General features: G+C 41.4%; 1 protein-coding gene across 3 annotated transcripts in view; it reads right to left on the reverse strand.

The window, feature by feature from the left end:
- Positions 1-22,121, reverse strand: part of LOC127535872 (NACHT, LRR and PYD domains-containing protein 12-like) — a 64,827-nt gene that overhangs the window by 10,965 nt on the left and 31,741 nt on the right. Inside the window, exons 1-6 of one of the 3 annotated variants that reach the window (XM_051954796.1) lie at positions 18,261-19,115; positions 12,909-13,014; positions 12,688-12,717; positions 10,425-10,538; positions 10,010-10,135; positions 28-177 (exon numbers count right to left, since the gene is read on the reverse strand). The exons of the other annotated variants lie outside the window; for them this stretch is intronic. Coding sequence (XP_051810756.1) covers positions 28-177; positions 10,010-10,135; positions 10,425-10,538; positions 12,688-12,695 — 398 coding nt within the window. The 5' untranslated portion in view covers positions 12,696-12,717; positions 12,909-13,014; positions 18,261-19,115. Of the gene's footprint in view, positions 1-27; positions 178-10,009; positions 10,136-10,424; positions 10,539-12,687; positions 12,718-12,908; positions 13,015-18,260; positions 19,116-22,121 lie in introns of those variants that run through there. 3 annotated transcript variants of the gene reach the window in all.

Raw genomic sequence — 22,121 nt, forward strand, 5'->3', positions numbered from 1 at the left:
AGGATGAACTACAGATCAGCATCTTACTTCTTTTCGACAGACGGTTGTTGTCTTTTAAAGTTAATCAATCGACCCGCTGATCTATCACTCTTCATAGACACACAACTGGGTCTTGGTCCTGGTCCTGGTCCTGGTCCTGGTTCTGGTCCTGGTTCTGGTCCTGGGTCCTGATAGATCCTGGTAGAGAGAGAGGAAAACCAGCAGGGAGACAAATTCATTGTTTATCATCCATCAACAAGGAGAAGAATGAATCTGGAAAAGTTCAAAGGTTGATGCTCCTCACAGTGAACATAAATCACAAACACACTGATCAACCAACATTAAAACCACTGCAAAGACACACAAAACAACTACACACAACACAAAGCCACTGCAAACAGACGATAAACAAGATGTCATGTTTGTTGTATGTAGGGGTGGACTGGGGCAAAAACATCAGCCCTGGCATTTCAAGGCCAGACCGGCTCACAACATCAGTTGACTTAATCAAGCACTAATTTTTGAATGCAAGGACAAAAAGTGACAGAAAGGTCAGATTTTCAGAACAAAAATTCCAAAACATCCTTAGAGACCTATGCAAAATTGTTGACAAGTTGGAAAAAAAATGCAATCCAGTAGAGCAGGGGTCTTCAACTAAAATTCAAAGAGGTCCAGTAAGAGAAAATGTATTAAAGCAAAAGTCCAGAACATCATAATGTCTAACTTGAGTTAGTGTGATATATGTTGATGTAACGTGGTAGTTTTATTAGTGTCTACATGTAATGAATAATTGACTATCAAATCAAATAAATTCAGTACGTTTCAAAAACATTTTGACAGCATTTTGTAATAAATAAATTTTAACTGTACATCTGAAAATAAAGTGCAGAACTTGAAAAAATAATGACTGAACAACCTGAACCAACTTCTATACATATTTAACAACACCTAAATCTGAAACAATTTCAACAATTGAACAATTACATTTTTTTCTGTCTTATATCCCTTCCCTAATATCCCTGCTGCTTAATGGGAGAACTGAGCTGTCGCTTATCCTGCCAGTGTTTTGAATCGTGGCCTGAATGGTGTCAAGGTCGTTAGTTTTAGTTAGATAGTTGAGAAAGCGGTCTCACAGCTGTATGTTTAGCCGAACAAAATCAGCATGTGCAGAGATGCTTTTCTCTCGATGTCCTCCTCTCGTCCGTCCCTTGCCTCTCAGCTGTTTTCTGAATGCAGAGCTTGCTTAGCAGCTACAATGCAGGGACTTCATTGGCTGAGTAGCGTCACATGGGATGTCTGAACTCGTACATAATTGGTCTGTGTGTTTCCTGACCTGATAACCAACACTGTTAAAAAAAAACAACAAAAAAAAAAACCCACCGTAAAAACTGAAAAAGCGGCCGGAATTATAGAAGCGACCAGTGAAATTTAAAATCCTGTTACAATTTACTGATAACAGGACCGGGAAAACCTGTTGACCAGCCACAAGACACCGGCCCACCAGGACAATACCCGGTATGCCAGATGGCCAGTCCACCCCTGGTTGTGTGTCTTTGTGTTCATGTTGTGTCTTTGTGAGGATGAACTACAGATCAGCATCTTACTTCTTTTCGACAGAAGGTTGTCGTCTTTTAAAGTTAATCAATCGACCCGCTGAGCCATCACTCTTCATAGACACACAACTGGGTTCTGGTCCTGGTCCTGGTTCTGGTCCTGGTCCTGGGTCCCGATGGATCCTGGTAGAGAGAGATGAAAACCAGCAGGGAGTCAAATTCACTGTTTATCGGCCATCAACAAGGAGAAGAATGAATCTGGAAAAGCTCAAAGGTTGATGCTCTTCACAGTGAACATAAATCACAAATACACTGATCAACCAACATTAAAACCACTGCAAAGACACACAAAACAACTCCACACAACACCACTGAAAAGAGACAATAAATAAGATGTCATGTTTGTTGTGTCCTCATCACGTTCATGTTGTGTGTCTTTGTGTTCATGTTGTGTCTTTGTGAGGATGAACTACAGATCAGCATCTTACTTCTTTTCGACAGACGGTTGTTGTCTTTTAAAGTTAATCAATCGACCCGCTGATCCATCACTCTTCATAGACACACAACTGGGTCTTGGTCCTGGTCCTGGTCCTGGTCCTGGTCCTGGGTCCTGATAGATCCTGGTAGAGAGAGAGGAAAACCAGCAGGGAGACAAATTCATTGTTTATCATCCATCAACAAGGAGAAGAATGAATCTGGAAAAGTTCAAAGGTTGATGCTCCTCACAGTGAACATAAATCACAAACACACTGATCAACCAACATTAAAACCACTGCAAAGACACACAAAACAACTACACACAACACAAAGCCACTGCAAACAGACGATAAACAAGATGTCATGTTTGTTGTATGTAGGGGTGGACTGGGGCAAAAACATCAGCCCTGGCATTTCAAGGCCAGACCGGCTCACAACATCAGTTGACTTAATCAAGCACTAATTTTTGAATGCAAGGACAAAAAGTGACAGAAAGGTCGGATTTTCAGAACAAAAATTCCAAAACATCCTTAGAGACCTATGCAAAATTGTTGACAAGTTGGAAAAAAAATGCAATCCAGTAGAGCAGGGGTCTTCAACTAAAATTCAAAGAGGTCCAGTAAGAGAAAATGTATTAAAGCAAAAGTCCAGAACATCATAATGTCTAACTTGAGTTAGTGTGATATATGTTGATGTAACGTGGTAGTTTTATTAGTGTCTACATGTAATGAATAATTGACTATCAAATCAAATAAATTCAGTACGTTTCAAAAACATTTTGACAGCATTTTGTAATAAATAAATTTTAACTGTACATCTGAAAATAAAGTGCAGAACTTGAAAAAATAATGACTGAACAACCTGAACCAACTTCTATACATATTTAACAACACCTAAATCTGAAACAATTTCAACAATTGAACAATTACATTTTTTTCTGTCTTATATCCCTTCCCTAATATCCCTGCTGCTTAATGGGAGAACTGAGCTGTCGCTTATCCTGCCAGTGTTTTGAATCGTGGCCTGAATGGTGTCAAGGTCGTTAGTTTTAGTTAGATAGTTGAGAAAGCGGTCTCACAGCTGTATGTTTAGCCGAACAAAATCAGCATGTGCAGAGATGCTTTTCTCTCGATGTCCTCCTCTCGTCCGTCCCTTGCCTCTCAGCTGTTTTCTGAATGCAGAGCTTGCTTAGCAGCTACAATGCAGGGACTTCATTGGCTGAGTAGCGTCACGTGGGGCGTCTGAACTCGTACATAATTGGTCTGTGTGTTTCCTGAGCTGATAACCAACACCGTAAAAAAAAACAAAAAAAAAACCTCACTGTAAACACTGAAAAAGCGGCCGGAATAATAGGAGCGACCAGTGAAATTTAAAATCCTGTTACAATTTACTGATAACAGGACCAGGAAAACCTGTTGACCAGCCACAAGACACCGGCCCACCAGGAAAATACCCGGTATGCCAGATGGCCAGTCCACCCCTGGTTGTGTGTCTTTGTGTTCATGTTGTGTCTTTGTGACCACTCACTGGGACTGTTGCCTTGTCGTGGCTGAGTGGCTTGTGTGTCCCAGTGACTCCAAGAGCTATGCCGGCGGGGGTGTTTACACCCCTGGTAGGGCCTCCCAAGCCGGAAAGGTCAAGGAGTAGGGTCCAGACTAAAGTCAGTCCCATGGCCCTCCAGGCATGGGAGTTAGGCTTGAGGCTAACAACCTCATCCTGTAAAAAGAACTTGTTACGGAAACAGCAACGAACACAACCAACATCCTGCACGCAGACCTCCCAAGGTCTTTGAACCATATGACTGCCAGTGGTGAAAGCCAGATGGAAACTACTGGCATGAAGTTGGAAGTGATGAGTGCAAAAACCAAGACCAGGATTGGCTTCTGGAATGTACGTACTATGTACGAAACTGGGAAGCTTGCACAAGCTACAGCAGAAATGAGGCGATATAACTTGCACGTATTGGGCGTAAGTGAAAGCAGATGGATAGGGACAGGGAGATTAAAGACGGTGTCAGGCGAGACGGTACTGTATTCTGGGCGGGACGACGAGCTACATCGTGAAGGTGTGGCAATTATTCTGAAGAAAGGAGCAGATAGATCGCTGTTGGAATGGAAACCTATTAATAGTCGCCTCATAAAGGCCAGGCTGAAAGGAAAGCAAATCAACTTGACCCTGATTCAGTGTTATATTCCGACCAATGATAGTGAAGTTGATCTGAAAGACAATTTCTATCTCAGTCTCCAAGCAGAGATTGAGCAGGTCCCAATGCAAGATGTTATCATCATCATGGGGGATCTAAACGCCAAAGTTGGTGCTGATAACTCAGGCAGTGACAGAGTGATGGGAAGACACGGGAGTGGCATCATCAATGAAAATGGTGAAAGGCTTGTTGAGTTTTGCACAGCGAACAACCTGGTGATAGGGGGCACCCTTTTCCCACACCGAGAGATCCATAAAATCACATGGTGCTCCCCAAATGGCAGGGATAGAAATCAAATTGACCATCTGCTGATCAATGGAAAATGGCGGAGATCCCTTCGGGATGTCAAGGTGAGGAGAGGAGCTGACATTGAAAGTGACCATCACTTTCATCACGGAGGGGATCATCACGTCTCCTCCTCCCCCTCCTTCTCCTGCCTTCCGCCCTCCCCCTGGGGGTGGGGCGGGGGATGGGTGTGGGATGGAAGGGCGGGTGTGGGATGGGGTGGGGGGGCTTGGGGGCTGAGGGGGAGGAGGGTAGGGGGAGGGACCATGGTGGGGGAGGGGGGGTGGCGTGGGTGGGTGGCGGGGGGTGGGACGGTGGGGGGGGCGGGGGTTTGGGGTCTGGGGGGCGGGGGGGCCGGGTTGTTGGGGAGGATGGGGGGGGCGGGTGGTCGTGGGGGAAGTGGGGCTGTGGGCCGGTGGGGCGCCGTGGGGGTCCGCTATGGCCTGTCCTGCTGCGCGGGCCTTGGGGCTCTGGCTGTGTCGGGGGGGGGGGGGGGGGTCGCTCCGGGCTCCTGGGTTGGGTCTCCGCTTGGTGGCTCCTGCGGGGGGGCTGGGTGGACCTCCTTGGGCTGGAGGGGACAGCTCCCTCCTTTTGGTGGAGGTTTTCATGCATGCCAGACCCACCACACCGGCACCTACCAAAACTCAATAGAGTTTGTTCCTCCGGTTGCTGAGTCAGTGGAGGTTGCTGGGTTAGTGTCTGTGGATCTCACTCTGCTCTATCTATCCTTCTTGTGGCCTCCTGACATCTTCATGATTGATCCAGTTGGGACTTTGTCGTATTAGGTGTTTGTGAAGGGTTTTAGATTTGTAAATGGTTTTAAGGTGTGAATTAAAGAGTACAAACAAATAAAATGCACCTTTTCTCTTAGAACACTGTCTATGCCTCACCTTTCTGTCTGTCCTGTGTTTGTTTTATGTTTCACTTGGGTGTGCACAGCCCTCAATGGCATAATGTAGAAAACAGCTTGAAATAAACATGATAGGTTAATTTGCCATGAGGGCCGGTGGTGGTCACAGGCACAAAGAAGAAAAAAAATTGCACATGAAGCTTAAGCAGTGGCACCATGAGTGGTTGGTGTCATTTTTGAGCGGACTTGCAGACAAAAAAAAAAAAAGAAAGAAAGTGACCATCATCTTGTAACAGCCTGTCTTAAACTGAAATTAAAGAGTACAGGGCGTCTAACCAAGGGGTGCAGTCGTTTCGATGTGAGCCAACTGAAACACCCAAACGTGCGAAAATCTTTTATTCTGGAGGTGCGCAACAGATTCGAGGCTCTTGTGGAACCAGACGGAAGGGAGGATATTCGCGATGAAGGGGTGAATAGGGACTGGGAGAAAACTGTTACTGCTTACAATGATAGCAGCAAGGCATGTCTAGACTGCAGGCAGCGGAGGCCAAAGGAATGGATGTCACCTGATACCTGGAAAGTAATTGAAAGTAGACGGAGACTAAAAAAGAAAGTTATGGACTTGAAATCCCAACGGCTTAAAGAAAGGCATCAAGAGATGTATCGGGCAGTGAACAAGGAGGTGAAATGTCAAACAAGAGCAGATAAACGGAAGTACATGGAGAACCTTGCATCCCAGGCAGAGGAGGCAGCTGCACGCAATGAACAAGGAACAGTATATAAGATCACCAAGATCATAACAGGTAAATGCCACACAACCAACGTCCTCGTAAAGGACAAGAACGGTATCTTATTAACATCAGAGGGTGAGCAGCAACGGCGCTGGACGGAACACTTTAAAGAGCCTTTAAACAGACCACCACCAACAGTAGTGCCAAACATCCAGGAAGCCGCAACTGACCTTGACATCTGCACAGATGCTCCAACTAGGAGAGAAATCATCCAAGCCATTAATTCCTTGAAGAATGGAAAAGCTCCTGGCTATGACAATCTCAGTGCTGAGCTTTAAGCTGCGGTCAATTTTCGCCTGAAATTTCTACTGAAGATGTACATAAAGTAAATTGAATGCTGTTCTTGAACTGTTTGGAGTACAGGCATGGTTGGGGTCTCCTTTGAAAGCTGACAACCTGAATTTTCACCCAGTGCAGTCAGAATTACTCTAGGTGCTACTGGCACAGAGTTATTTATGTTGAAACACACTGAATTAGGATGAATTTTATTCTCGCCTAAATTTTTTCCCTAATAAAACACCTGAAAATTAGTGTGGCAGCACTGTGACAGCTTGAAACACAACAAGGCAACAGCCTGGGGTCTTACATAGTTCAGGACAAAATTTCAGAGCAATACTACAAGAAATGAGTGTTTCACACGTTTTTGTACTAATATGCCCAATTATGTCAATTTTGGACACCCTATGTACACCCTGTGCAAAAATGGTATATGTTCGTTTATTAGCCCTTTTTCACATTATTTTCACTCCAAAAACTCATAAAGAACTCAAAAAATCACTTCAGATAAGCTTCAGTGTGGATCTTGATCTGAATCAGAGGCACAGACGGAGACAGAGAAAAGCTGCAGCTCCTGGCCGCAGCAGGATTCAATTCAATTTATTTCAATTCAATTTTATTTATATAGCGTCAATTACAGTCAAATCGTCTCAAGACGCTTTACAGAACCCATATGCCTGACCCCCAGAGCAAGCCTTAAGGTGACAGTGGCAAGGAAAAACACCCTTTTAACAGGGAAGAAACCTCGAGCAGAACCCGGCTCTATATAGGGGGGACCCATCTGCCTGCTGGCCGGGGGGGTTGAGAGGGACAGAGGAGGGCAAGGGGGAGGGATGGGAGAAGAGGGAGGGGTGGGAAAGCAAGGAAAACACAACACACATTTGGATACATGTATGACAGGATATGTGACACAAAGTATAAGCTAACATTGAAAACTGACTCATAGTTTAGTCTGATGATGTACGGCTCTGACATTAAACATACTCCATATATAGCTAGCAGTAAAATTCAAACAGTATGTAAGTTAGCATAACAAGAGAACTTTTGGACATTTACACAAAAACTGTAAATGTCCACTGCCCAAAATGGACAGAACACAGTAAATTGAGTATATAGGTGGATTTCTCCCTGCAGGAGAGCAGGGAGGTGTGAAAAGTCACACAGGGCCGCTAAAACCCGCCTCTCGGCTATTCAGCAAGCTCATTGGCTACATGCACTGTCAGTCAAACGTTTCCTCCGACGTGATTTGCTCAGAATTTACTGATGAGATGAGGGTCACCAGATCCATCGGTCTCAGCAACGGTTGGCTGTTTAGGCTTCGGAGGCAGCGATAAGTCACTTGATTGGTTGAAATGCGGTTGGAATCGAAAGCAGAGGCTTCAGTCGCCATTTTCTGACCGAGATCGTGTGGATTACAGAAAGCTTCATAAAATTATGGACAAAAATGCAGTGAATTATGGAACGCGCAGCGCCACCATGTGCCGCGTGGACGCGCACGGAGCCGAGCTATTTGTGGATTATTTACTTAAATGGTAAATGGTTGTATTTATATAGCGCTTTTATCCAAAGCGCTTTACATGATGATATGTCACATTTACCCATTCACACACACATTCACACACTGATGGCGGGAGCTGCCATGCAAGGTACTAACCACAACCCATCAGGAGCAATGAGGGGTTCGGTGTCTTGCTCAGGGACACCTCGACATGAGCTTGACGGGCCGAGGATCAAACCGGCAACCTTCCAGTTACAAGACGGCCACTCTACCCACTGAGCCATGCCGCCCCCATTTACTTATTTCTAGACATGTTTTGGACAAAATATTATACTTGCTAGTATTGTCTGGATGACTACTCTTGGATTATGGCCGTTTTTTGTGGACTATTTTCATCGTTGACCGGTAAAAGACCATCGAAAGGTGAGTTGTGCCCTTTATGTGTCCCTTTAAATTTTTGTTGTTTGTTTTAGAAATGTGTTTATATTACCCGCTGTGGTAATCACATCTGAAATTGGTTTATACCGGCGGATTCATTAGACTCTAAGCTTTCCATGGATGTATAGTGTTTCTTTCATCGCGTTTGAAGCTAAAAATGCTTTTGCCGTTAAACTTCAGCCGGCCATTTTGGGCCCGAATACGGGCCCGTGCGGGTTAAGGGGTTAAAGCAGACCCTGAGCTTGCTGCAACCATTCTGACCCCCTTGTTTAGAGTGCAGATTGGAGCAGAGGAGTGATAATCAAAATACCAAAGAAAGGGTCTCTAAGTGATTGTAACAACTGGCGAGGAATTACCCTTTTATCTGTGCCGAGAAAAATCTTCTGCAAGGTCATTATACAGCTCATCACCCAAGCTGTTGAAGACATCCTGCGGAACGAGCAACCTGGATTTCGCAAGGGGCGTGGATGTACGGCTCATATTTTCACACTGCGGAACATACTTGAACAATGTACTGAGTGGAACAGGGAGTTATATGTAAATTTCATCGACTATGAGAAAGCATTTGACAGCATTCACTGGGACAGTCTCTGGCAGATTCTGAGAGCATATGGCATTCCACAGCGCATTGTTAATATCATCAAATGCTTCTACTCAAATTTCACATGTTGCGTCGGCCAGGAGGATCTAAGTTTAGAAGTTAAAACCGGTGTACGGCAGGGATGTGTCATGTCATCCATGCTATTCAATATTGCTATTGACTGGGTCCTTTGTCGAACAATGGAAGATCAGCGAAGAGGCATAAGGTGGACGCCTTTTACTACGCTCGAAGTCCTCGATTTCGCAGACGATTTAGCCCTATTGTCCTACAACCGACAGCACATCCAGGAGAAGACAGACCGGCTCAGCATGTTCAGCAACCAGGTCGGCTTGAGAATTAGCTTGAAGAAGACAGAGGCCATGTGTGTTAATGTCCCTTCCCCAACAAAGATCAGGGTCAGAGGACAGGACATTCCATACACCAACAAGTTCACATACCTTGGAAGTGTGCTTTGCCAAGATGGAGGTACTAGTATAGATATACAAAGCAGATTAAACAAAGCAAGAAATGCATGTATGAGCTTAAGATCAGTATGGAGGTCAGCAAGCTACAGCATAAAGACGAAGCTTAGAATCTATCAGAGCTGCGTATTGTCCACTCTCCTTTATGGCTCGGAATGCTGGCGAATGTTAGAACAGGACCTCTCAAGACAAGCATCCTTCCACACAGCTAGCCTCAGGAAGATTTTGAGAATCTTCTGGCCCCAGAAAATATCAAACGACCAGTTAAGCAGGAGGACATTCATACACTTGTCACCAGGAGAAGATGGAGGTGGATCGGACATGTGATGCGGAAGGCTAGTAACAACATAGCCAGAATTGCAGTGCACTGGACACCAGAAGGGAAATGAAGCAGAGGGCACCCGAAAACAACCTGGCGCAGGACTGTAGAGAAGGAAATGAGGAAGCTCAATTACAGCTGGAGCACCATTGAAAAACTGACTAAAGATAGGCAGGGTTGGAAGGATTTCGTTGTTGCCCTATGTGCCACACAGGCATGATGGGCAGTAAGTAAGTAAGTCTGTCTTTGTGAGGATGAACTACAGATCAGCATCTTACCTCTTTTCGACAGACGGTTGTCGTCTTTTAAGATCAATCAATTGATCCACTGATCCATAACGCTTCATAGACACATAGCTGGACCCTGGTCCTGGTCCTGGTCCTGGTCCTGGGTTCTGATAGATCCTGGTAGACAGAGAGGAAAACCAGCAGGGAGACAAATTCACTGTTTATCGTCCATCAACAAGGAGAAGAATGAATCTGGAAAAGTTCAAAGGTTGATGCTCTTCACAGTGAACATAAATCACAAATACACTGATCAACCAACATTAAAACCACTGCAAAGACACACAAAACAACTACACACAACACAAAGCCACTGCAAACAGACGATAAACAAGATGTCATGTCTGTTGTGTCTCATCTTGTTCATATTGTGTCTTTGTGAGGATGAACTACAGCGTCAGCATCTTACTTCTTTTTAGCAGAACGTTGTTGTCTTTCAAAGAACATGGCGGCGCCCTTTGAGGGAGCATCCTCCATGGAGACAAGACTGAGTTCTGGTTCTGGTTCTGGGTTCTGATGGATCCTGGTAGACAGAAAACCAGCAGTTTAGTAATTGCAGCACAAACAAGCAGCTTCACAACAACCTCAGCAGCAGACTGAGACCCCCCCCCCCTTGCAAGAAGGAGCACGATCGCAGGTCATTCATCCCATCTGTTGTAAGACTGTACAACATCAGCATCACTGGCTGATGTTGACATGAACTGGACTCATATCATATCATGTTAAACCATGGTAATGTGGGGAATATTCATTTTACATATATATTAAACTATCATGTTTTTATTGCTTTCTGCTTATTACTTATAATCATTTTAATTACTCTTTTGCTTATCAATTACAATCATCATTTTATTACTTTTTTACTAATCACTTATAATCATCATTTTAATTACTTTTTACTTATTGCTTATGATCATCATTTTATCACTTTTACTTACAATCATCATATTAATCACTTTTGCTTATTACTTATGATCATCATGTTATTACTTTTATTCATTACTTACAATCATCATTTAATTACTCTTTTACTTATTACTTATATTCATCATTAACCTTCGTTGATCATATTATGTGTGCTTGCAACTTGTATTAACCCTATAATCAAATGTAATAAAGTGCTTATGAATGCATGTTTGAGTTCTAGCTCATAACCTGGAAAAGTGTTGATCTAAGCAGGTTGTGCAGGTTTCAACATCTAACTTAAAGGAAAGTGTGTTTAAGGTAAATGCTTGATGCTCCACTTGACTAAAAGGCTTGTGGTTACAACTGACCTTTCAAAGAGCTGAGGGGAAAACTCTCCCCCTCGCTTCAAAACTAACAAACTGAAATAAGAATAGCATCTAGGATGGCAGTTTAGTGTGGACAGGTGACAGTTTTAAATTAAAAATAAAGAACATCCGTTAAAACTATGTAATACCTGGAAGAAAGAGGGGGGTCTGCGGTTACAGAGATGTGCAACTTGTCACGTACTCACAGAGGACAGAGACAGGGCAAAAGGTTCAAACAACAGCTAGATGTTTAAACAAGAATAAAAGTTAAAGTATTAAACCATAAAACAATATTGGGGAATTAAGATTAAAATATAATGTTCATAAGAAAAACACTTAAAAGAAAATGTAATCAACAATGTCTTAAATTAACAGTAAATTGGGGACAGGCATAGAAATCTTATATTAACCTATGAGGATCCTAGATTAAAATAGGGATAAAATCAGATTAATCTGCCTTATACAAATAATTAATTTATTGATATTGTTGTACTATTATGAAATATAAATTTAATAAGCTGAATTAATAAAACTCAAAGCTCAGCATAAATTGAGCAAGAAGCTCAGACCTGTTGTCTGCAGAAAGCTGAGTTGTAGTCTGTGGAAAGCTCACAGGAAGTCACACCTCAGGCAGGCACATACACACACATGCAAAGTACTCTCAATACAGGGTGAAGACGGCTGTGGTTGGACGAAGACTGAAGACATCCGGCAGTGTGAACCAATCAGAAGACAACAGCTTCTTAGTTAAAAACTCATGTAATAGTTTAGAATTCGCTCTTTGTTGTGAACAGCTGCATGCAGAGGAATATTGTCTTAGTTTAAGTCAGTCTGATGCCAGCTAGATCAACATGGAGTCTGCATGCATGTATTTTCTGTACTATCCAATGCGTTTTTACTAAATATTCTTAAATGAATATTTTGACTCTGGGTCATCCTTGTCTCCGAGTGTTTTTTCCTCATTAACAGTACCAAAGAATCCGCTCTGACAGTAAAATCTGCACAACAATTCCTTGCACTGCAGGCATTTTCTGCACTTTTACAGTTACATTTATTCCACAAGCCACTTAATGCAGATGTCACTTATAGTGTAGTAATACTGTATTTATTCATTTTTTCATTCTTCATTCTTGTATATATTGTTATTATGATTATTATGTTGACTGTACATATGGTTAGTGCTGCTCTGAAAGATTTTTGCTGCTGTAACACTGGAAATTCCCCCTGACCTGGGGACTAATAAAGGACTATCTTATCTTATGTTAACACTAAGTCATAAATCAAAGTCCAAACTCGCAGTCTGCTGGATCTGCTGTCAGGATGCAGCTTCATCATTCACTCTCTTTACTGGACTCCATCCAGAATTCACACACAACTGTGAGGCTCAGCTGACTGTCTTACCTTTCCATGTTGGTGAAAACCTGCAGCCACCTGAGGACACAAACACACAAAGTTCAGCTGTCAGTCTCAGTCAAACACACAGCTGACTGTCTCTGCACATTTCATTCTGTTTCTCTGAAAACTGATCCCAGACCAGCCACCGACCAGCTGATTGTGGACGTCCACAGCAGCAGACAAACAGCAGCTTGTTGATGACAAACACAAATCAAAGGTCCACTTACTCTACTTGTTGCAGTCCAACAGCTTTCTGCTCCTCTCCTGAGCTCCACCGTCGTCCTTCTTCAGCTCTGAGGAACCAAACAGCTCGAAGCACAAACCAGTGTGAACCTGCACAGATCAGAGGTCAGCTCTTTATCCTTCTCATATCACACACACAGAAACAGCAGATTATGAGAGTCCAAATCAATCCACCCTCCAGTCATAAACATTTTATTTCCCTACAAGTACAGTCAGACTCAATCAGCTTAATCATTAACCTGAAACCTGAACTTAGAACTCCTTTCAAAGTCTCACTTTTAGTCTCTCACACCCAACTGGAAAACACAAAAACCAGTTGTGCTGCTTGTTGTATTCACCCACCTGCCCCTTATTCTGACTTTTATCTGAGTTCTCAGTGGATTCAGTTCAGATAAAGCCGTGACTTTAACATCCACGTGGACTCTGAGAATGAAGCCTCAACTCTGCATTTAACTCACTCTTACACTCAGTTGGTTTTTCTCTAAATCCAGATAAACCAGCTCACTGTTTTAATCACAGCCTCCATCTTGTTCTGATCAATGACATCCAAACTGAACGTCTGATTGTTTTTCTCCAAAACTCTCTTTGGTCTGATCATTTTAATAAAGTTTTCATTTACAGTGATGGACTGATGGACCCAAACAGAGACAGAACACTAGAAGTTTGTCACTGAAAATAAAACTTGGCTTTGAGAAAGAAAACATCAGAACTGAAACACGTGGAATTAAACGTGTTGAAAAGTTCAACTGAAAAATAAAACACAGATATTCAAAACCATTTTGTTTTTATGTTTTTTGTGTTTTAATGTGATTTTTTGTGTCTGTGATTTTACCATCAAATATTTATCATTTTTCTACTAATGTCAGTGTTTTCTGTTTTCAGTTCAGTTCTCTTTTTCAATACCAAATTTTATTTTCATAATAAACTACACTGTCTCTGTTATGGTCCCAGACTACAGAGAATGTTGTAAAAAGTGTCATTACCGTAAAAGTGTTTGTCTGAGAAGCCAGAAACTAAATTTAAGGAAGTAATTCCATTATTATTGACTTCAGAGACAGTTTCTGTGTGTGAATTCACCTCACTATGTAAAGCATCGATATCAAATGGAATGAATAAAACTGAATAAATAAATGTAGAACAATAAAATGGAAGTGAATGTTGCTGACTGACAGCAGCTCCGTCAGTGAACTGATGGAGGAAGAAAGTCTGAATAACAGAGCTGACAGGTTGCTTTGAATCACAACAAAACTCCCACATCATCAGAACTGCTCACATCTTTGGATTTACAGTCGGGAACATCCCAGCTGACAGAGAACGGTCTGACAAGGTTGAAGAGTTTTACAAGGAAAAAGTTTCAATCAAACGTCTGAAGAAAATATAGACTGTAAGTTGTCATGAACAAAATACAGTGCGTGCCAAATTATTATGCAAGTGGCATTTTTGTGGATATTTGAATAACTAAGTTAACAGTCATCTTCAAATTTGTTAAGAAGTCAGATAGTGAATATATTTCTTCATATTTGTGGTTAATATTATGCTTTTCAATGTGTTGTAGGTTTTATTTTTAAATTAACGCAAAATCTGCAGATAAAAGTGTGGCAGATTATTATGCAAGTTGGTGATTAGAGCATACGATTCCTGAAAAATAAAATGTAGGTACCTTTTAAGCGTTTTATTGATTGTAAACAAGAACATTTTTTTTACAATTCTATTCAAGCTTAAACAAAAAAAAAAAACAGTTCCTTTACAATTGTATACAAAAATAAAACTTTTACTGTCTTTGAAATATTTCAAATATAAAGTGCTTCTCTAATGTCCAACATAACCACCCTTCCTTTCAATGAGGGTCAGAAGTCGCTGGTCAACCGATTTAGTTAGGGTTTTAATGACTTCTCTGCTGACGCTGTGTGCTGCACCTTGTATGGCTTTCCAAAGCTGGTCTTTTGAGCTGTATTGCTTGCCCTCACTGCAAATCATTTTCTTTATTATTGACCACAAGTTCTCAATCGGGTTGAGATCGGGGGAACAGGCGGGCCAGTTCGTGAGGCGGTCGTCTTTAAAGCCCTGCGATGCCAACCAGTCTTGGGAGTAACGTGAGGCATGCGAAGGTGCATTGTCATTCATGAACACTCGAGTCTTCTTCACTTTAGTTGATAGTTTTTTCCACCATGGAATTAAATTTGTCTTGAGGAAAGTGCAGTTCCCCTCATAATTCAATTTTACATCATCATGAACCCGGAAAGGACCAACAAGTTCATCATCAACAACGGCAGCCCAGAACATAACACCTCCACCACCTTGTTGACATCGCAGTCGAGTTGGAGCTGCATGGCCACTTGAAATCCAACCAGATGCCCACCCATCTGGTCCATCAAGGGTTGCCCGGCACTCATCAGTGAATATGACTTTGGAGAAGTCAGCTTTCATGTATTGTTTAGCCCATTCCAATCGTTTTTCCCGATGTATTCTTCAGGGGAGGTCTTGTCTTTGCCTTTTGGACCTTTGCCACTCGTCTTAGCATCCTACATGGAGTAGACCTGGGTACATCATTGAGCCCCAATGCTTCAAAAATGGCCTTACCAGTAGCTAAGGGTCTTTAAGCAACCTCTCGTTTGATTCGGGATAGTTCTCGGCTTGATAATGTTCGACAAGCTTTTTCTACTCTGGGTTTTCCCCCATCTTGACTGTTTTGGACATATCTATTTACGGTTTGGTGATCACGCTGCAAATTCTTGGCTATATCATTTGTAGATTCGCCCTTGCTCAGACTCTTGACAATTTCACTCTTTTCCTCTTTGGTCAGGTCACTTTTCTTACCCATGGTCAAAGGTGAATAGGACTTGCATAACAATGTGGCACACTTATATAGGCATGATCCATGATAGAGGATATTAAAAAGCTTTGTACATTCAAACTACAAGGGTTTTGTGAAAGCACAAGGCCTTAAATACATCATACTAAAACTCAGTTTTTTTTTTCTGAACAGCAGCCTTCTAGATTTTGAAGAAATGATCACTTGCATAATAATTTGGCACGCAGTGTAAATGCTAAATACAAAACATAAATCAACGACAATCTGTGTTGTGACTTGAATTATAAGTAAAATGATCAACTGAAACTTACCTGACAGATCATAAAACACAGTGGTAGTTGTAGTAAAACAGCTGAGACACACCTCATATTTACCTGACGTCACTTTAACCCTTGTGTTGTCTTCAGGTCATTTTTGACCCCCCAAAAAATGTTTAACAGCACAGAAAACCCCCTAAATGACCTTTTTCAACTTGAAATTGGATGAGTCTTCCTAAAGTCACCCCAACATTAGAAAAAGTGAAACATTGATTTTGTTTATATTTTCATCAAAGCTGTACATCAACAGTGTACATAGATGGTCTTCAGGCCATTTTTGACCCAGCAGTTAAAAAATCACAGTCACAGTGAACTAACGCACAGTCACATCACACACATCTAAAACCACTACGACACACACACACACATGCAACGGAGGTTGAGTGTGCTACTGACTGATCTCAGAAAAAGTAAAACTTTCTTGTGCAGGAGCCACATCACCCAGCAACAACAAATCTCAAGTTTGAACAATTTCAGACAAATGAAACATTTCTTGAAAGCACCGTTTACTAAAAGGGAATGTGTTCAGAGGCTATAAAGGTGCTGCAGATGACAGCACTACAATCACCTCTCGTTGCTAAAGTCATGAGTGTAGTTTTTAGAATGCAGCAGGTCATAGCAGGTCAGATTTTTTTCAGATGTCCAAGAGTAACAAGAAGGACTGAGTAACAAACAGTGTGTGCTGCATATATGAGAAATACATTTGCAAAGTCCATGCCACACACCTGTGTATTGTCTGACATATGCTAATTAGAGCTTAATATGCTGTTCATGTGTTTGTTTTACATCTACTTTTTCATTTTATTCTTATTATTATTATGTATCTTGTGAGTGGGAACAATGATTGAAAAGATGTCAGAAGACCAGCATTTTGCAGTTGTCGTTTTCCATTCTATTTTACAGCACACAGCACACTGTTGTTTCTCTTCAAAAATGAGTTTAAAGCTACATTCTCCACATTTCTGGGACTTTCTTAGGACAGAGAAGTACTATCTCTTGCTAAAAAAATAATGTTTACACCTATGCAGTACCTTTAGCAACAATAACAGTGATAATAAACCTCTACTTTAGCAAAGAAAGCAGTTATAACATGTGATGCAATAAATATGAGTGGATACAGTGTTTCTGCCTTCTGAAGAGCAAAAAACTCAGACATTCACAAAGTGTGTGATACATGACAAGTTGTTTCTTCATGTAAAACAGATTTTTGGTTGAGAATTCAATTAAGCTGCTCTATTTTAGCGGCTCTGTGGAGACAGGCCATTTTTGACCCTGAGGACAAGAGAAGTGTACAAGACCTGAAGACAACACAAGAGTTAAAGTGACAGTGTGAGACCAAGATGCATCTCCTCCTCTCTGCTGGGAGGAACTAAGACACCAGGAAAGGAAGTGAGGATGTGCAGTTAGTGAAAAGAGATGAGAGGCAGGTGTCACGGTAGAAAGTGTTGGTCTACCAAAAACTGAGAGTGTAATCAGTATTGCCAACTTAGCGACTTTCTCGCTAAATCTAGCGACTTTTCAAAGCTCCTAGCGACTTTTTTTGTCAAAAGCGACTAGCGACAAATCTAGCGACTTTTTCTGCCGTTTTGGAGACTCTGATAGGAAAACTCGGCTCATTCTGCAGTTACTGTTTTCAACAAGCAGCAGGTGCTGCTGTGAGCTTCTCCCCCTCCCAGAGCACAGGCTGTCAGTCCAGTAACCCACAGCAGTCTCAGTGAGGGGAGGGGGAGACCCACCTCACTCCGCGGCCAGACGACAGATGAATCGCGCATGCGCAGTCACTACAGATCCCATCCAGACTTACGGAGCCATATAAACGAAAATGTTTCTTCACTGTCATGCTAAAATAAACCACACCATTTAGCCTCTAGTACAAAAACATATTGTGATTGTTTTATACTCACTTTTTGGTCTATTCCACAACGTTATTCCTCTCTCCTACAACGTTGATTACAATTACATGCAAACTGGGAAATATGCCAATTAGGCGATGACGTCATTTAGCGACTTCTAGCGACTTTTAGGACAGCCAACAGCGACTTTCCTGACTGAGGAGTTGGCAACAGTGTGTGTAATTTCTACCTCCCACGTTCTGCTTCTCAACAAACTGATCCCAGACCAGCCACCGACCACCTGATTGTGGACGTCCACAGCAGCAGACAAACGGCAGCTTGTTGATGACAAACACAAATCAAAGGTCCACTTACTCTACTTGCTGCAGTCCAACAGCTTTCTGCTCCTTTCCTGAGCTCCACCGTCGTCCTTCTTCAGCTCTGAGGAACCAAACAGCTCGAAGCACAAACCAGTGTGAACCTGCACAGATCAGAGGTCAGCTCTTTGTCCTTCTCATATCACACACAGAAACAGCAGATTATGAGAGTCCAAATCAATCCACCCTCCAGTCATAAACATTTTATTTCCCTACAAGTACAGTCAGACTCAATAATCAACTTAATCATTAACCTGAAACCTGAACTTAGAACTCCTTTCAAAGCCTCACTTATAGTCTCTCACACCCAACTGGAAAACACAAAAACCAGTTGTGTTGCTTGTTGTATTCACCCCCCTGCCCCTTATTCTGACTTTTATCTGAGTTCTCAGTGGAGTTCTCAGTAGTTCCCAGACTACAGAGAATGTTGTAAAAAGTGTCATTACAGTAAAAGTGTTTGTCTGAGAAGCCAGAAACTAAATTTAAGGAAATAATTCCATTATTATTGACTTCAGAGACAGTTTCTCTGTGTGAATTCACCTCACTATGTACAGCATCGATATCAAATGGAATGAATAAAAGTGAATAAATAAACGTAGAACAATAAAATGGAAGTGAATGTTGCTGACTGACAGCAGCTCCGTCAGTGAACCGATGGAGGCAGAAAGTGTGAATAACTGAGAGCCGACAGGTTGCTTTGAATCACAACAAAACTCCCACATCATCAGAACTGCTCACATCTTTGGATTTACAGACGGGAACATCCCAGCTGACAGAGAACAATCTGACAAGGTTGAAGATGTTTTACAAGGAAAAAGTTTTAATCAAACGTCTGAAGAAAATATAGACTGTAAGTTGTCATGAACAAAATAAATGCTAAATACAAAACATAAATCAACGATAATCTGTGTTGTGACTTGAATTATAAGTAAAATGATCAACTGAAACTTATCTGACAGATCATAAAACACAGTGGTAGTTGTAATAAAACAGCTGAGACACACCTCATATTTACCTGACGTCACTTTAAAGTGACAGCGTGAGACCAAGATGCATCTCCTCCTCTCTGCTGGGAGGAACTAAGACACCAGGAAAGGAAGTGAGGATGTGTAGTTAGTGAAATGAGATGAGAGGCAGGTGTCACGGTACAAAGTGTTGGTCTACCAAACACTGAGTGTGTAATTTCTACCTCCCACGTTATGTCTCCCTGTTTCATGTTGAACAGTTTCTATCCATCTCCAGCTGCTTTTATCTGCTCAAACAGTCACAACATGAAAACACACAACTTAATGTCTGCACTGAAAGCAAAGGTTTGTCTCTGTCAAACTTAATGTTTCTTGGAACTGTGACCAAAGACGGTTTTGCAATTAATAGTGTAATTAGCCCTGATATCATCATTATAAGTTATTATACAGGGATGTTTCTGATGTTTAGGCTGTATGTGTTTAGCATGTCTGATATCTGTGCTTAAACTGTAATTAACATGATTTATAGGTGGGTTTTATCTATGAAATAAAGATATAATGAATGTTTTGTAATTGTCCTGTGAGTTTTAAATACAACCAACATGAACGAAATAAAGTAATTTTGATGCATGAACAGCATTTCAGTCACAACATCACAAATGCTGAAGTCACTTCTAACAGGTGAAAAACTGCATTATGTGAGCTGAACTGATCCTTTAAAGCTGTCTCAACCTCATATGTGTTTTAGCTGGAGATATTTGTTTTAAGATGTTTATCTAATCTCACTTTAGACACACAGGTTGGTCTAATATTCACAGAAATATAAGAACAACATCTGCAGCACCAGTGGAGGAGCATGAAGGAACCTCAGCAGACAACAAGAAACTGCAGCAGAGAAAACATGGAGACAGACTTTGGCTAAACTCTGCATGATGGTTTTAGTTAAATACAGAAATAAAATGGTGTTTCTGGCGGCAGCATTAACGTTACTGTAACCTTCAGTCAACATAAAGAAATGTTCATGTATCCGAGGATTCACTGAGGCTGAAGTGAATGTTAGTGAGTGAGCTAACTGCAAAGCAGCTAAACTATGCGTTAACGGATTAACGGCAGCTATGTCGTTATTTAGAAAAACTACCTAATGTTAGCTTTGAGGTGACAAAAACAGAGTAGTGTAGTGGGTTTACATAATTCACCACGGAACATTGAGAGTTGTGGCTGTGTTTTGCACACGGACGATTTATGCTGTTACGCTATGGAATAAGATTACTGTCAAAAGTATTCATCCACAATTCTAACCATTCGTATTCGTAATGTTAAACATTTGTATGTTAATAAAAAACTTGTACACAAAATTCTGCTGTCATATGCATGAGTTTGATAAATTAAGGGTTAGGATTGTTTTTACGAGTATGAACCTAAAAGTTGTGAGTGCAACTCTAATTTCTACGACTACGAAGTCTTCCCTGTGAGGACGAATTCAAGTTTATGGGTACGAGTAGAAAAATACTGGAATGACGTCACATAGGTCACAGGGGAACGTAATCGAACACCGATTGCTCCAAACGCGCATGCGCCATTTATAAAGAGTAGACGCCGGGTGGACCCGGTGGACCTACCGGGGCAGGTGACGCCTCACAGGTCAAGTAAATAACACATCCAACTTCTTGTAATTTATTTATTTCATGAAACTGTACTGTTTTAATTGATATACAGTTTATGGACGAAAGACGGTACTGCTTAGCTTGCACGCTAACGAGCCGGGCCGGTGACACATTAGCCTTCTAATGCAAGGAGGCTAATGAGGAGGCTAAGGAGGCTTAATAACAAAACAAACATAATTTGAGATTATGAATCGTGGCAATTGGCGTATGAATCAGCCCATTGTACAGCCTAAATTGCTGTAAATTAAGTCCAGTTTTAGTTCTTTGCAAACTCAGACACGTGCATTAGTTTAGTTTACAATGAATCTGGCGGAGTTCGGTAAAGTTGGAAAGATATTCACAGATTCGGACTTCCGGCATCAATAACTCATGAGATATATGTTGTCAAAACATGAACGATGCCTCTTTCAAATCGTTGTAAGGTAGACAATGTGCTACAAGGCCAATTTTATCAAAAGTCGCTGTATTTCAAGCTACAGAAATAACATTGGCGTCTATGAGCAGCCGGCGGTGCAACGAGTGAACAGGGACCGTCTGCAAATAGCAAAACCGCTGCAACAGCGAAAAGAGACACGACACATATATTCAATAACTTCACTGTAGAGCCACCAAAATCACTGGAGCCATGAATGGGCTCTTGCTGGTCAAACTACAACTCTTGCTTTGGCGCTAAATCAAAAATCTGAATTTTAAGGAATTTTTATGTTTTGTATGATTATTTTATGAGTATTAAAATGGCACTTTTCTTCATGTATGTGGTATATTTTATATAACACACAGGGAAAATGGCATAAGGGCATAGTGTACTTGCTGTGACCTGTGCTGGTCAGACCGTCAGGTTTATTACCTCCAAGTATTGTCTGTACAGTCCTTAACTAGAAAAATATTACTCTCAGTTTAACATTATGGTATAAATGAATCAATTGACACTGAAACTTTGCAATAAAGTGTCTTATCGTCTTTCTTCTCAATCATCAGTACTTGAGGTGACAGTCTAAACAGTTTGTTTGGTATATTGGTGTTATCTGATACTCTCTTTGGTAAGGATTGTAAATTCCATTACTATACAGAATTATGTGTTTGGACAAACAAGTACATTATGCCCTTATGCCATTTTTCCTGTGTGTTATATAAAATATACCACATACATCAAGAAAAGTGCCATTTTAATACTCATAAAATAATCATACAAAACATAAAAATTCCTTAAAATTCAGATTTTTAATTTAG

Source organism: Acanthochromis polyacanthus, chromosome 10 (assembly GCF_021347895.1).
Source record: "Acanthochromis polyacanthus isolate Apoly-LR-REF ecotype Palm Island chromosome 10, KAUST_Apoly_ChrSc, whole genome shotgun sequence".
In the NCBI taxonomy this organism is placed as follows: domain Eukaryota; kingdom Metazoa; phylum Chordata; class Actinopteri; family Pomacentridae; genus Acanthochromis; species Acanthochromis polyacanthus.